This window comes from Hyla sarda, unplaced genomic scaffold (genome assembly GCF_029499605.1).
Source record: "Hyla sarda isolate aHylSar1 unplaced genomic scaffold, aHylSar1.hap1 scaffold_801, whole genome shotgun sequence".
NCBI lineage: Eukaryota > Metazoa > Chordata > Amphibia > Anura > Hylidae > Hyla > Hyla sarda.
The window spans coordinates 65878-84585 of NW_026610827.1; the positions used below are offsets into that span (position 1 = coordinate 65878).

The window sequence follows — 18708 nt, forward strand, 5'->3', positions numbered from 1 at the left end:
ATGGATATTATTATATTGTGTGGAGGGATATATATGGATATTGTTATATTGTGCGGAGGGATATATATGGATATTATTATATTGTGTGGAGGGATATATATGGATATTATTATATTGTGTGGAGGGATATATATGGATATTATCATATTGTGCGGAGGGATATATGGATATTATTATATTGTGTGGAGGGATATATGGATATTATTATATTGTGTGGAGGGATATATATGGATATTATTATATTGTGTGGAGGGATATATATGGATATTATTATATTGTGCGGAGGGATATATATGGATATTATTATATTGTGCGGAGGGATATATATGGATATTATTATATTGTGTGGAGGGATATATGGATATTATTATATTGTGTGGAGGGATATATATGGATATTATTATATTGTGCGGAGGGATATATATGGATATTACTATATTGTGTGGAGGGATATATATGGATATTATTATATTGTGCGGAGGGATATATGGATATTGTTATATTGTGTGGAGGGATATATGGATATTATTATATTGTGCGGAGGGATATATATGGATATTATTATATTGTGTGGAGGGATATATATGGATATTATTATATTGTGTGGAGGGATATATGGATATTATTATATTGTGTGGAGGGATATATGGATATTATCATATTGTGCGGAGGGATATATATGGATATTATTATATTGTGCGGAGGGATATATATGGATATTATTATATTGTGTGGAGGGATATATGGATATTATTATATTGTGTGGAGGGATATATGGATATTATCATATTGTGCGGAGGGATATATATGGATATTATCATATTGTGCGGAGGGATATATATGGATATTATTATATTGTGTGGAGGGATATATGGATATTATTATATTGTGTGGAGGGATATATATGGATATTATTATATTGTGCGGAGGGATATATGGATATTATTATATTGTGTGGAGGGATATATGGATATTATTATATTGTGTGGAGGGATATATGGATATTATTATATTGTGTGGAGGGATATATGAATATTATCATATTGTGCGGAGGGATATATGGATATTATTATATTGTGTGGAGGGATATATGGATATTATTATATTGTGTGGAGGGATATATATGGATATTATTATATTGTGTGGAGGGATATATATGGATATTATTATATTGTGCGGAGGGATATATATGGATATTATTATATTGTGCGGAGGGATATATATGGATATTATTATATTGTGCGGAGGGATATATATGGATATTATTATATTGTGCGGAGGGATATATGGATATTATTATATTGTGTGGAGGTATATATATGGATATTATTATATTGTGCGGAGGGATATATATGGATATTATTATATTGTGTGGAGGGATATATATGGATATTATTATATTGTGTGGAGGGATATATGGATATTATCATATTGTGCGGAGGGATATATATGGATATTGTTATATTGTGCGGAGGGATATATATGGATATTATTATATTGTGCGGAGGGATATATATGGATATTATTATATTGTGCGGAGGGATATATATGGATATTATTATATTGTGCGGAGGGATATATATGGATATTATTATATTGTGCGGAGGGATATATATGGATATTATTATATTGTGCGGAGGGATATATGGATATTATTATATTGTGCGGAGGGATATATATGGATATTATTATATTGTGCGGAGGGATATATATGGATATTATTATATTGTGCGGAGGGATATATGGATATTATTATATTGAGGGGAGGGATATATGGATATTATTATATTGTGCGGAGGGATATATGGATATTATTATATTGAGGGGAGGGATATATGGATATTATTATATTGTGTGGAGGGATATATGGATATTATTATATTGTGTGGAGGGATATATATGGATATTATTATATTGTGCGGAGGGATATATATGGATATTATTATATTGTGCGGAGGGATATATATGGATATTATTATATTGTGCGGAGGGATATATGGATATTATTATATTGTGCGGAGGGATATATATGGATATTATTATATTGTGCGGAGGGATATATGGATATTATTATATTGTGTGGAGGGATATATATGGATATTATTATATTGTGTGGAGGGATATATGGATATTATTATATTGTGCGGAGGGATATATGGATATTGTTATATTGTGCGGAGGGATATATGGATATAATTATATTGTGCGGAGGGATATATATGGATATTATTATATTGTGCGGAGGGATATATATGGATATTATTATATTGTGCGGAGGGATATATGGATATTATTATATTGAGGGGAGGGATATATGGATATTATTATATTGTGTGGAGGGATATATGGATATTATTATATTGTGTGGAGGGATATATATGGATATTATTATATTGTGCGGAGGGATATATATGGATATTATTATATTGTGCGGAGGGATATATATGGATATTATTATATTGTGCGGAGGGATATATATGGATATTATTATATTGTGCGGAGGGATATATGGATATTATTATATTGAGGGGAGGGATATATGGATATTATTATATTGTGTGGAGGGATATATGGATATTATTATATTGTGTGGAGGGATATATATGGATATTATTATATTGTGCGGAGGGATATATATGGATATTATTATATTGTGCGGAGGGATATATGGATATTATTATATTGTGTGGAGGGATATATATGGATATTATTATATTGTGTGGAGGGATATATATGGATATTATTATATTGTGCGGAGGGATATATATGGATATTATTATATTGTGCGGAGGGATATATATGGATATTATTATATTGTGCGGAGGGATATATGGATATTGTTATATTGTGCGGAGGGATATATGGATATTATTATATTGTGCGGAGGGATATATATGGATATTATTATATTGTGCGGAGGGATATATATGGATATTATTATATTGTGCGGAGGGATATATATGGATATTATTATATTGTGCGGAGGGATATATATGGATATTATTATATTGTGCGGAGGGATATATGGATATTATTATATTGAGGGGAGGGATATATATGGATATTATTATATTGTGCGGAGGGATATATATGGATATTATTATATTGAGGGGAGGGATATATATGGATATTATTATATTGTGCGGAGGGATATATATGGATATTATTATATTGTGCGGAGGGATATATATGGATATTATTATATTGTGCGGAGGGATATATATGGATATTATTATATTGAGGGGAGGGATATATATGGATATTATTATATTGAGGGGAGGGATATATATGGATATTATTATATTGTGCGGAGGGATATATATGGATATTATTATATTGTGCGGAGGGATATATATGGATATTATTATATTGTGCGGAGGGATATATGGATATTATTATATTGTGCGAAGGGATATATGGATATTATTATATTGTGCGGAGGGATATATATGGATATTATTATATTGTGCGGAGGGATATATGGATATTATTATATTGTGCGGAGGGATATATGGATATTATTATATTGTGCGGAGGGATATATATGGATATTATTATATTGTGCGGAGGGATATATATGGATATTATTATATTGTGCGGAGGGATATATATGGATATTGTTATATTGTGCGGAGGGATATATATGGATATTATTATATTGTGCGGAGGGATATATATGGATATTATTATATTGTGCGGAGGGATATATATGGATATTATTATATTGTGTGGAGGAATATATATGGATATTATTATATTGTGCGGAGGGATATATGGATATTGTTATATTGTGCGGAGGGATATATGGATATTATTATATTGTGCGGAGGGATATATATGGATATTATTATATTGTGCGGAGGGATATATGGATATTATTATATTGTGCGGAGGGATATATATGGATATTATTATATTGTGCGGAGGGATATATGGATATTATTATATTGTGCGGAGGGATATATATGGATATTATTATATTGTGTGGAGGGATATATATGGATATTATTATATTGTGTGGAGGAATATATATGGATATTATTATATTGTGTGGAGGGATATATGGATATTATTATATTGTGCGGAGGGATTTATATGGATATTATTATATTGTGCGGAGGGATATATATGGATATTATTATATTGTGTGGAGGGATATATATGGATATTATTATATTGTGCGGAGGGATATATGGATATTATTATATTGTGTGGAGGGATATATGGATATTATTATATTGTGCGGAGGGATATATATGGATATTATTATATTGTGTGGAGGGATATATGGATATTGTTATATTGTGCGGAGGGATATATGGATATTGTTATATTGTGCGGAGGGATATATGGATATTGTTATATTGTGCGGAGGGATATATATGGATATTATTATATTGTGCGGAGGGATATATATGGATATTATTATATTGTGCGGAGGGATATATGGATATTGTTATATTGTGCGGAGGGATATATGGATATTGTTATATTGTGCGGAGGGATATATATGGATATTATTATATTGTGCGGAGGGATATATATGGATATTATTATATTGTGCGGAGGGATATATGGATATTATTATATTGTGCGGAGGGATATATGGATATTATTATATTGTGCGGAGGGATATATATGGATATTATTATATTGTGTGGAGGGATATATGGATATTATTATATTGTGCGGAGGGATATATATGGATATTGTTATATTGTGCGGAGGGATATATATGGATATTATTATATTGTGCGGAGGGATATATATGGATATTATTATATTGTGCGGAGGGATATATATGGATATTATTATATTGTGTGGAGGGATATATGGATATTATTATATTGTGCGGAGGGATGTATATGGATATTATTATATTGTGTGGAGGGATATATGGATATTATTATATTGTGCGGAGGGATATATATGGATATTATTATATTGTGTGGAGGGATATATGGATATTATTATATTGTGCGGAGGGATATATATGGATATTATTATATTGTGCGGAGGGATATATATGGATATTGTTATATTGTGCGGAGGGATATATGGATATTATTATATTGTGCGGAGGGATATATGGATATTATTATATTGAGGGGAGGGATATATGGATATTATTATATTGTGCGGAGGGATATATGGATATTATTATATTGTGTGGAGGGATATATATGGATATTATTATATTGTGTGGAGGGATATATATGGATATTATTATATTGTGCGGAGGGATATATATGGATATTATTATATTGTGTGGAGGGATATATGGATATTATTATATTGTGCGGAGGGATATATGGATATTGTTATACGGCCACAGTTGCCCCTTCCAAATACTTTACGGTGTTTTTTATAACCATACGTTTCTTTTGCAGACATAACCGGTCAGATCACCATGTCATTATCCGTAACGCCGGCGCCGGCTGAGCCCACGGTGACCCAGGAGTTCTGGAGGTCGCAGGTGTGTGGCTACACTTCATCGGTTACGGGTCATATCAGCCATCGGGCCAACAATTTCAAAAGACATCCAAAGAGAAGAAAACTAGTGCGGCCCTCGCCGCCGCCGCCCCCCAACACCCCGTGCCCGCCCGATCTGATTGATTTCGTGGACCTTCATCCTCGGAGATCTTTTCTGGACCTCTTATTTAATGGGTGCATACTGTTCGGGATCGAGTTCTGTTATGCTATGGAGACGGCCTATGTCACCCCGGTGCTCCTCCAGATCGGCCTCCCCGATGAGTTCTATAGTATGGTCTGGTTTATCAGCCCCCTCCTGGGTAATAATGGCTTTTATATCATGTTTGGGTAGAATTAGGGGCACAGGCTCAGCCCCCATTATTATGACGCTCGTGTCTCCCGGATCATTGTAAGAAATGCACTAGAGCCGCTGGTGAAGTATCAGACATAAAGATCAATCCTATGGCCTGAGCGTGCACGTGTTATGGGGGAGGGGCTGTCATCTGTACCAGGGGTCGGCTCAGAGCGAGGGGCCCAGAGTGGGAGGGTCTCCATTACCACTGTATGTGTATGGCACCTCTATGCACTATTCCATTATGGAGATACCCTGATGATATGGGTGTGTGGTATATAGGGGTACAGTATATGGGTGTGTGGTATATAGGGGTACAGTATATGGGTGTATGGTATATAGGGGTACAGTATATAATGTGTGCAGTAGATATGTGTACAGTATATAGGGGTACAGTATATGAGTGTATGGTATATAGGGGTACAGTATATGTGTGTGCAGTATAAAGGGGTACAGTATATGGGTGTGCAGTATATAGGGGTACAGTATATGGGTGTGCAGTATATATGTGTACAGTATATAGGGGTACAGTATATGTGTGTGCAGTATATAGGGGTACAGTATATAATTTGTGCAGTATATATGTATACAGTATATAGGGGTACTGTATATGAGTGTATGACATATAGGGGTACAGTATATGGGTGTGCAGTATATAGGGGTACAGTATATGGGTGTGCAGTATATAGGGGTAAAGTATATAGGTGTACAGTATATGGGTGTGCAGTATATAGGGGTACAGTATATGGGTGTGCAGTATATATGTGTACAGTATATAGGGGTACAGTATATATGTGTGCAGTATATAGGGGTACAGTATATGAGTGTATGGTATATACGGGTACAGTATATGTGTGTGCAGTATAAAGGGGTACAGTATATGGGTGTGCAGTATATAGGGGTACAGTATATGGGTGTGCAGTATATATGTGTACAGTATATAGGGGTACAGTATATGTGTGTGCAGTATATAGGGGTACAGTATATAATTTGTGCAGTATATATGTATACAGTATATAGGGGTACTGTATATGAGTGTATGACATATAGGGGTACAGTATATGGGTGTGCAGTATATAGGGGTACAGTATATGGGTGTGCAGTATATAGGGGTAAAGTATATAGGTGTACAGTATATGGGTGTGCAGTATATAGGGGTACAGTATATGGGTGTGCAGTATATATGTGTACAGTATATAGGGGTACAGTATATGTGTGTGCAGTATATAGGGGTACAGTATATAATTTGTGCAGTATATATGTGTACAGTATATAGGGGTACTGTATATGAGTGTATGGCATATAGGGGTACAGTATATGGGTGTGCAGTATATAGGGGTATAGTATATGGGTGTGCAGTATATAGGGGTACAGTATATTGGGTGTGTACTATATAAGGGTACAGTATACGGGTGTGCAGTATATAAGGGTACAATATATAGGTGTGAAGTCTATAGGGGTACAGTATATAGGTGCAAAGTATATACGGGTACAGTATACAGGTGTGCAGTATATATGTGTGCATTATATAGGGGTACAGTATATAGGCGTACATTATATAGGTGTGCAGTATATAGGGGTACAGTATATATATATAGGGGTACAGTATATGGGAGAACAGTATATATAGGGGTACAGTATATATAGGGGTACAGTATATGGGTGTACAGTATATGGGTGTATAGTATATAGGTGTACAGTATATAAGGGTACAGTATATGGGTGTATAGTTTATAGGTGTACAGTATATATAGGTGTACAGTATATAGGGGTACAATATATAGGAGTACAGTATATATAGGGGTACATTATACAAGGGTACAGTATATGGGTGTATAGTTTATAGGTGTACAGTATATATAGGTGTACAGTATATAGGGGTACAGTATATAGGGGTACAGTATATAGGGGTACAGTATATAAGGATACAGTATATGGGTGTATAGTTTATAGGTGTACAGTATATATAGGTGTACAGTATATAGGGGTACAGTATATAGGGGTACAGTATATAGGGTTACAGTATATAAGGGTACATTATATGGGTGTAAAGTTTATAGGTGTACAGTATATAGGGGAATAGTATACAAGGGTACAGTATATGGGTGTAAAGTTTATAGGTGTACAGTATATATAGGGGTGCAGTATATAAGGGTACAGTATATGGGTGTATAGTTTATAGGTGTACAGTATATATAGGTGTACAGTATATAGGGGTACAATATATAGGAGTACAGTATATATAGGGGTACATTATACAAGGGTACAGTATATGGGTGTATAGTTTATAGGTGTACAGTATATATAGGTGTACAGTATATAGGGGTACAGTATATAGGGGTACAGTATATAAGGGTACAGTATATGGGTGTATAGTTTATAGGTGTACAGTATATATAGGTGTACAGTATATAGGGGTACAGTATATTGGGGTACAGTATATAGGGTTACAGTATATAAGGGTACATTATATGGGTGTAAAGTTTATAGGTGTACAGTATATAGGGGAATAGTATACAAGGGTACAGTATATGGGTGTACAGTTTATAGGTGTACAGTATATATAGGGGTGCAGTATATAAGGGTACAGTATATGGGTGTATAGTTTATAGGTGTACAGTATATATAGGTGTACAGTATATAGGGGTACAATATATAGGGGTACAGTATATATATATAGGGGTACATTATACAAGGGTACAGTATATGGGTGTATAGTTTATAGGTGTACAGTATATATAGGTGTACAGTATATAGGGGTACAGTATATAGGGTTGTCAGTATATAAGGGTACATTATATGGGTGTAAAGTTTATAGGTGTACAGTATATAGGGGAATAGTATACAAGGGTACAGTATATGGGTGTACAGTTTATAGGTGTACAGTATATATAGGGGTGCAGTTTATAGGGGTGCAGTATATAGGGGTAAAATGTTTAGGAGTATATATGTGTACGGTATATAGGACAGGTTATATATATATATACACACTGCTCAAAAGAATAAAGGTAACACTAACACAACACAATGTAACTCCAAGTCCCTGACACTTGTGTGAGATCCCACTGTCCACTCAGGAAGAACACTGATTGACAATCAATTTCACATGGAACAGACAACACGTGGAAATTATAGGCAATTACCAAGACACCCCCAATAAAGGAGTGGTTCTGCTGAGCCTCATTGGGACTTGTATTAAGGACATTACATAAAGTTGGATCAGCCTGTAGAGGGGTTTTCCACTGTGATTTTGAGGGTGACTCCATATCCAGACCTCCAGGGGTTAATGATTTCCATTGATAATTTTTGTGGGATTGATGTAAAGAGGAAAGGATTTCATACGATTAGTTCAGATCTACAATGTGTTATCGCAGGGAGACCTTTAGGTTTTTTTGAGCAGTGTATATATATATATATATATATATATATATATATATACAGTGGGGTAAAAAAGTATTTAGTCAGCCCCCAATTGTTCCAGTTCTCCCCCTTATAAAGATGAGGCTGTAATTATCATCATAGGTTATAACCTCAACTATGAGACAGAATGAGAAAAAATCCATAAATCACATTGTAGAATTTCTAGTGAATTAATTGGTAAATTCCTTGGTGAAATAAGTATTTGGTCACCTACACGATTTCCGCCTCTCACAGACCTGTAACGTCTTCTATAAGAGTCTCCTCTGTCCTCCACTCGTTACCTGTATTAATGGCTCCTGTGTGAACTTGTTATCAGTATAAAAGACACCTGTCCACAACCTCAAACAGTCACACTCCAAACTCCACTATGGCCAAGACCAAAGAGCTGGCGAAGGACACCAGAAACAAAATTGTAGACCTGTACCAGACTGGGAAGACTGAATCTGCAATAGGCAAGCAGCTTGGTGTGAATAAATCAACTGTGGGAGCAATTATTAGAGAATGGAAGACATACAAGACCACTGATAATCTCCCTCCATCTGGGGCTCCACGCAAGATCTCACCCCGTGGTGTCAAAATGATCACAAGGACGGTGAGAAAAAATCCCAGAACCACACGGGGGACCTAGTGAATGACCTGCAGAGAGCTGGGACCAAAGTAACAAAGGCTACCATCAGTAACACACTACACCGCCAGGGACTCAAATCATACAGTGCCAGACATGTCGCGCTGCTTAAGCCAGTACATGTCCGGGCCCATCTGAAGTTTGCTAGATAGCATTTGGATGATCCAGAAGAGGATTGGGAGAATGTCATATGGTCAGATAAAACCAAAGTAGAACTTTTTGGTAAAAACTCAACTCGTCGTGTTTGGAGGAGAAAGAATGCTGAGTTGCATCCAAAGAACACCATAACTACTGTGAAGCATGGGGGCGGGAACATCACTGCTCTAGAGGAGATCTGCATGGAGGAATGGGCCAAAATACCAGCAACAGTGTGTGAGAACCTTGTGAAGACAGAAAACATGTGACCTCTGTCATTACCAACAAAGGGGATAGAACAAAGTATTGAGAGGAACTTTTCTTATTGACCAAATACTTATTTTCCACCATAATTTGCAGATAAATCCTTTAATAATCAGACAATGTGATTTATGGATTTTTTTCTCATTCTGTCTCATAGTTGAGGTTATAACCTATGATGGAAATTACAGCCTCATCTTTATAAGGGGGAGAACTTGACACTGTATATACTGTATATGGGTCCATTGTGTATTTATTATAGCGCCATTATGGGTCTATTATTGGTCCATTATGGGTTTATTATGAGTTTATTATGGGACTATAATGGGCCAATTTGGGTCGTGGTTGGTCCATTATAGGTCGATATTGGGTTTATAGTGGGTCTATTATTGGTTCATTATCGGGTTATTATGGGTCTATTATGGGCTTATTATGGGCCTATTATGGGTCCATTATGGGGTTATTATGGGATGATTATGGGATTATTATGGGTCTATCATGGGTCTATTATTGATTTATTATAGGTCCATTATGGGGTTATTATGGGTCTATTAAGGAGTTATTATGGGTCTATCATGGAACTATTATGGGTTTATTATAGGTCCATTATGGGGTTATTATGGGATTATTATGGGTCTATCATGGGACTATTATGGGTTTATTATGGGTCCATTTTGGGGTTATTATGGGATGATTATGAGATTATTATGGGTCTATCATGGGACTATTATGGGTTTATTATAGGTCCATTATGGGGTTATTATGGGATTATTATGGGTCTATCATGGGACTATTATGGGTTTATTATGGGTCCATTATGGGGTTATTATGGGATGATTATGGGATTATTATGGGTCTATCATGGGACTATTATGGGTTTATTATAGGTCCATTATGGGGTTATTATGGGATTATTATGGGTCTATCATGGGACTATTATGGGCCTATTATGGGTCCATTATGGGGTTATTATGGGATTATTATGGGTCTATCATGGGTCTATTATTGATTTATTATAGGTCCATTATGGGGTTATTATGGGATTATTATGGGTCTATCATGGGACTATTATGGGCCTATTATGGGTCCATTATGGGGTTATTATGGGATGATTATGGGATTATTATGGGTCTATCATGGGTCTATTATTGATTTATTATAGGTCCATTATGGGGTTATTATGGGTCTATTAAGGAGTTATTATGGGTCTATCATGGGACTATTATGGGTTTATTATAGGTCCATTATGGGGTTATTACGGGTCCCTTAACCAAAGATCCTTATGTGTGAACCACCCGGCACATTCCATGAGGTCACAGGTGATGGATCTGCCCAGAGGTCATTACCAGCAGCTCCGAGACGTCTCTGGAGCCACAACACATTTATATTCCGATATTTTCTTCTTTTCAAGGATTTCTCCTCCAACCATTACTTGGGGCCTGGAGCGACACCTGCACCTCCCGATATGGCAGAAGGCGGCCATTTATACTTGTCCTCGCAATAGGTGAGTGTCACATCATTTAGTGCACAAAGAGGGTATCTATCTATCTCATATCTATCTATCTCATATCTATCTATCTATCTCATATCTATCTCATATCTATCTATCTCATATCTATCTATCTCATATCTATCTATCTATCTCATATCTATCTATCTCATATCTATCTATCTCATATCTATCTATCTCATATCTATCTATCTATCTCATATCTATCTATCTCATATCTATCTATCTCATATCTATCTATCTATCTCATATCTATCTCATATCTATCTATCTCATATCTATCTATCTCATATCTATCTATCTATCTCATATCTATCTATCTCATATCTATCTATCTCATATCTATCTATCTCATATCTATCTATCTCATATCTATCTATCTATCTCATATCTATCTATCTCATATCTATCTATCTCATATCTATCTATCTATCTATCTCATATCTATCTATCTCATATCTATCTATCTCATATCTATCTATCTCATATCTATCTCATATCTATCTCATATCTATCTATATATCTCATATCTATCTCATATCTATCTCATATCTATCTATCTATCTCATATCTATCTATCTCATATCTATCTATCTATCTCATATCTATCTATCTCATATCTATCTATATATCTCATATCTATCTCATATCTATCTATCTCATATCTATCTATCTCCTATCTATCTATCTCATATCTATCTATCTATCTCATATCTATCTCATATCTATCTATCTCATATCTATCTATCTATCTCATATCTATCTCATATCTATCTATCTCATATCTATCTCATATCTATCTATCTATCTATCTATCTATCTCATATCTATCTATCTCATATCTATCTATCTATCTATCTATCTCTCTCATATCCATCTATCTATCTCATATCTATCTATCTCATATCTATCTATCTATCTATCTCATATCTATCTATCTCATATCTATCTCATATCTATCTCATATCTATCTCATATCTATCTATCTCATATGTATCTATCTCATATCTATCTGTCAATCTCATATCTATCTATCTATCTCTCTCATAACTATCTATATCATATCTATCTATCTATCTTATTTATATCTATCTATCTCATATCTATCTCATATCTATCTCATATCTATCTCATATCTATCTATATCATATCTATCTATATCATATCTATCTATCTATCTATCTCATTTATATCTATCTATCTATCTCATATCTATCTATCTATCTCATTTATATCTATCTATCCCTCTTATATCTATCTATCGCATATATATATATATATATCTATCTCATATCTATCTATCTCATATCTGCTCATGTGGATGGGGTTTTGGTCTATTTGTTCTAATTTGGGTAAGGTTTATGTTACCAAGATTATCAAAGCAAAAAGACAATTTAAACCCCAGCTCCAAAATGTATGATCAGACTAGCAGTAGACGTGTCCTATGTATGATCAGACTAGCAGCAGACATGTCCTATGTATGATCAGACTAGCAGCAGATGTGTCCTATGTGTGATCAGACTAGCAGCAGACGTGTCCTATGTATGATGAGACTAGCAGCAGACGTGTCCTATGTATGATCAGACTAGCAGCAGACGTGTCCTATGTGTGATCAGACTAGCAGTAGAGGTGTCCTATGTATGATCAGACTAGAAGCAGACGTGTCCTATGTATGATCAGACTAGCATCAGACGTGTCCTATGTATGATCAGACTAGCAGCAGACGTGTCCTATGTATGATCAGACTAGCATCAGACGTGTCCTATGTGTGATCAGACTAGCAGTAGACGTGTCCTATGTATGATCAGACTAGCAGCAGACGTGTCCTATGTGTGATCAGACTAGCAGTAGAGGTGTCCTATGTATGATCAGACTAGCAGCAGACGTGTCCTATGTATGATCAGACTAGCAGCAGATGTGTCCTATGTATGATCAGACTAGCAGTAGACGTGTCCTATGTATGATCAGACTAGCAGCAGACATGTCCTATGTATGATCAGACTAGCAGCAGATGTGTCCTATGTGTGATCAGACTAGCAGCAGACGTATCCTATGTATGATCAGACTAGCAGCAGACGTGCCCTATGTGTGATCAGACTAGCAGCAGACGTGTCCTATGTATGATGAGACTAGCAGCAGACGTGTCCTATGTATGATCAGACTAGCAGCAGACGTGTCCTATGTGTGATCAGACTAGCAGTAGAGGTGTCCTATGTATGATCAGACTAGCAGCAGACGTGTCCTATGTATGATCAGACTAGCATCAGACGTGTCCTATGTGTGATCAGACTAGCAGTAGACGTGTCCTATGTATGATCAGACTAGCAGCAGACGTGTCCTATGTGTGATCAGACTAGCAGTAGAGGTGTCCTATGTATGATCAGACTAGCAGCAGACGTGTCCTATGTATGATCAGACTAGCAGCAGATGTGTCCTATGTATGATCAGACTAGCAGCAGACGTGTCCTATGTATGATCAGACTAGCAGCAGACGTGTCCTATGTGTGATCAGACTAGCAGCAGACGTGTCCTATGTGTGATCAGACTAGCAGTAGAGGTGTCCTATGTATGATCAGACTAGCAGCAGACGTGTCCTATGTATGATCAGACTAGCAGCAGATGTTTCCTATGTATGATCAGACTAGCAGCAGACGTGTCCTATGTATGATCAGACTAGCAGCAGACGTGTCCTATGTATGATCAGACTAGCAGCAGATGTTTCCTATGTATGATCAGACTAGCAGCAGACGTGTCCTATGTATGATCAGACTAGCAGCAGACGTGTCCTATGTATGATCAGACTAGCAGCAGATGTGTCCTATGTATGAGCAGACTAGCAGCAGACGTGTCCTATGTATGATCAGACTAGCAGCAGACGTGTCCTATGTGTGATCAGACTAGCAGCAGACGTGTCCTATGTGTGATCAGACTAGCAGTAGAGGTGTCCTATGTATGATCAGACTAGCAGCAGACGTGTCCTATGTATGATCAGACTAGCAGCAGATGTTTCCTATGTATGATCAGACTAGCAGCAGACGTGTCCTATGTATGATCAGACTAGCAGCAGACGTGTCCTATGTATGATCAGACTAGCAGCAGATGTTTCCTATGTATGATCAGACTAGCAGCAGACGTGTCCTATGTATGATCAGACTAGCAGCAGACATGTCCTATGTGTGATCATACTAGCAGCAGACGCGTCCTATGTGTGATCAAACTAGCAGCAGATGTTTCCTATGTATGATCAGACTAGCAGCAGACGTGTCCTATGTATGATCAGACTAGCAGCAGATGTGTCCTATGTATGATCAGACTAGCAGCAGACGTGTCCTTTGTGTGATCAGACTAGCAGCAGACGTGTCCTTTGTGTGATTAGACTAGCAGCAGTGTCCTATGTGTGATCAGACTAGCAGCAGACGTGTCCTATGTGTGATCAAACTAGCAGCAGATGTTTCCTATGTATGATCAGACTAGCAGCAGACGTGTCCTATGTATGATCAGACTAGCAGCAGATGTGTCCTATGTATGATCAGACTAGCAGCAGACGTGTCCTTTGTGTGATCAGACTAGCAGCAGACGTGTCCTTTGTGTGATTAGACTAGCAGCAGTGTCCTATGTGTGATCAGACTAGCAGCAGACGTGTCCTATGTGTGATCAGACTAGCAGCAGACGTGTCCTATGTGTGATCAGACTAGCAGCAGACGTGTCCTATGTGTGATCAGACTAGCAGCAGACGTGTCCTATGTGTGATCAGACTAGTAGCAGACGTGTCCTATGTATGATCAGACTAGCAGCAGACGTGTCCTATGTGTGATCAGACTAGCAGCAGACATGTCCTATGTGTGATCAGACTAGCAGCAGACGTGTCCTATGTATGATGAGACTAGCAGCAGACGTGTCCTATGTATGATCAGACTAGCAGCAGACGTGTCCTATGTATGATCAGACTAGCAGCAGAAGTGTTCTATGTGTGATCAGACTAGCAGCTGACGTGTCCTATGTATGATCAGACTAGCAGCAGACGTGTCCTATGTATGTTCAGACTAACAGCAGACGTGTCCTATGTATGATCAGACTAGCAGCAGACGTGTCCTATGTATGATCAGACTAGCAGCAGACGTGTCCTATGTGTGATCAGACTAGCAGCAGACGTGTCCTATGTATGATCAGAGTAGCAGCAGAAGTGTCCTATGTATGATCAGACTAGCAGTAGATGTGTCCTATGTGTGATCAGAGTAGCAGCGGACGTGTCCTATGTGTGATCAGACTAGCAGCGGACGTTTCCTATGTATGATCAGACTAGGAGCAGACGTGTCCTGTGTATGATCAGAATAGCAGCAGACGTGTCCTATGCATGATCAGACTAGTAGCAGATGTGTCCTATGTATGATCAGACTAGCAGCAGACGTGTCCTATGTATGATCAGACTAGCAGCAGACGTGTCCTATGTGTGATCAGACTAGCAGCAGACGTGTCCTATGTGTGATCAGACTAGCAGCAGACGTGTCCTATGTATGATCAGACTAGCAGCAGACGTGTCCTATGTATGATCAGACTAGCAGCAGACATGTCCTATGTATGATCAGACTAGCAACAGACGTGTCCTATGTATGATCAGACTAGCAGCAGACGTGTCCTATGTATGATCAGACTAGCAGCAGACGTGTCCTATGTGTGATCAGACTAGCAGCAGAAGTGTTCTATGTGTGATCAGACTAGCAGCAGACATGTCCTATGTATGATCAGACTAGCAACAGACGTGTCCTATGTGTGATCAGACTAGCAGCAGACGTGTCCTATGTATGATCAGACTAGCAGCAGACGTGTCCTATGTATGATCAGACTAGCAGCAGACGTGTCCTATGTGTGATCAGACTAGCAGCAGACGTGCCCTATGTGGGATCAGACTAGCAGCAGACGTGCCCTATGTGGGATCAGACTAGCAGCAGACGTGTCCTATGTATGATCAGACTAGCAGCAGATGTTTCCTATGTATGATCAGACTAGCAGCAGACGTGTCCTATGTATGATCAGACTAGCAGCAGACATGTCCTATGTGTGATCATACTAGCAGCAGACGCGTCCTATGTGTGATCAGACTAGCAGTAGACGTGTCCTATGTGTGATCAGACTAGCAGCAGATGTTTCCTATGTATGATCAGACTAGCAGCAGACGTGTCCTATGTATGATCAGACTAGCAGCAGATGTGTCCTATGTATGATCAGACTAGCAGCAGACGTGTCCTTTGTGTGATCAGACTAGCAGCAGACGTGTCCTTTGTGTGATCAGACTAGCAGCAGACGTGTCCTTTGTGTGATTAGACTAGCAGCAGTGTCCTATGTGTGATCAGACTAGCAGCAGACGTGTCCTATGTGTGATCAGACTAGCAGCAGACGTGTCCTATGTGTGATCAGACTAGCAGCAGACGTGTCCTATGTGTGATCAGACTAGTAGCAGACGTGTCCTATGTATGATCAGACTAGCAGCAGACGTGTCCTATGTGTGATCAGATTAGCAGCAGACATGTCCTATGTGTGATCAGACTAGCAGCAGACGTGTCCTATGTATGATGAGACTAGCAGCAGACGTGTCCTATGTATGATCAGACTAGCAGCAGACGTGTCCTATGTATGATCAGACTAGCAGCAGAAGTGTTCTATGTGTGATCAGACTAGCAGCTGACGTGTCCTATGTATGATCAGACTAGCAGCAGACGTGTCCTATGTATGTTCAGACTAACAGCAGACGTGTCCTATGTATGATCAGACTAGCAGCAGACGTGTCCTATGTATGATCAGACTAGCAGCAGACGTGTCCTATGTGTGATCAGACTAGCAGCAGACGTGTCCTATGTATGATCAGAGTAGCAGCAGAAGTGTCCTATGTATGATCAGACTAGCAGTAGATGTGTCCTATGTACGATCAGAGTAGCAGCGGACGTGTCCTATGTGTGATCAGAGTAGCAGCGGACGTGTCCTATGTGTGATCAGACTAGCAGCAGACGTTTCCTATGTATGATCAGACTAGGAGCAGACGTGTCCTATGTATGATCAGAATAGCAGCAGACGTGTCCTATGCATGATCAGACTAGTAGCAGATGTGTCCTATGTATGATCAGACTAGCAGCAGACGTGTCCTATGTATGATCAGACTAGCAGCAGACGTGTCCTATGTGTGATCAGACTAGCAGCAGACGTGTCCTATGTATGATCAGACTAGCAGCAGACGTGTCCTATGTATGATCAGACTAGCAGCAGACGTGTCCTATGTGTGATCAGACTAGCAGCAGACGTGTCCTATGTATGATCAGACTAGCAGCAGACATGTCCTATGTATGAGCAGACTAGCAACAGACGTGTCCTATGTATGATCAGACTAGCAGCAGATGTGTCCTATGTATGATCAGACTAGCAGCAGACGTGTCCTATGTATGATCAGACTAGCAGCAGACGTGTCCTATGTGTGATCAGACTAGCAGCAGAAGTGTTCTATGTGTGATCAGACTAGCAGCAGACATGTCCTATGTATGATCAGACTAGCAACAGACGTGTCCTATGTGTGATCAGACTAGCAGCAGACGTGTCCTATGTATGATCAGACTAGCAGCAGACGTGTCCTATGTATGATCAGACTAGCAGCAGACGTGTCCTATGTGTGATCAGACTAGCAGCAGACGTGCCCTATGTGGGATCAGACTAGCAGCAGACGTGCCCTATGTGGGATCAGACTAGCAGCAGACGTGTCCTATGTGTGATCAGACTAGCAGCAGACGTGCCCTATGTGGGATCAGACTAGCAGCAGACGTGTCCTATGTGTGATCAGACTAGCAGCAGACGTGTCCTATGTGTGATCAGACTAGCAGCAGACGTGCCCTATGTGGGATCAGACTAGCAGCAGACGTGTCCTATGTGTGATCAGACTAGCAGCAGACG

At 38.3% G+C, this 18708-nt stretch overlaps 1 protein-coding gene across 5 annotated transcripts in view; it reads left to right on the top strand.

The window, feature by feature from the left end:
• Positions 1–18708, top strand: part of SLC45A1 (solute carrier family 45 member 1) — a gene marked incomplete at its 3' end in the record, with an annotated part of 109160 nt that overhangs the window by 23183 nt on the left and 67269 nt on the right. For 3 of the 5 annotated variants that reach the window (XM_056554591.1, XM_056554592.1, XM_056554590.1), the window contains 2 exon segments: positions 5391–5792; positions 11677–11769. In XM_056554591.1, coding sequence (XP_056410566.1) covers positions 5411–5792; positions 11677–11769 — 475 coding nt within the window. 5 annotated transcript variants of the gene reach the window in all.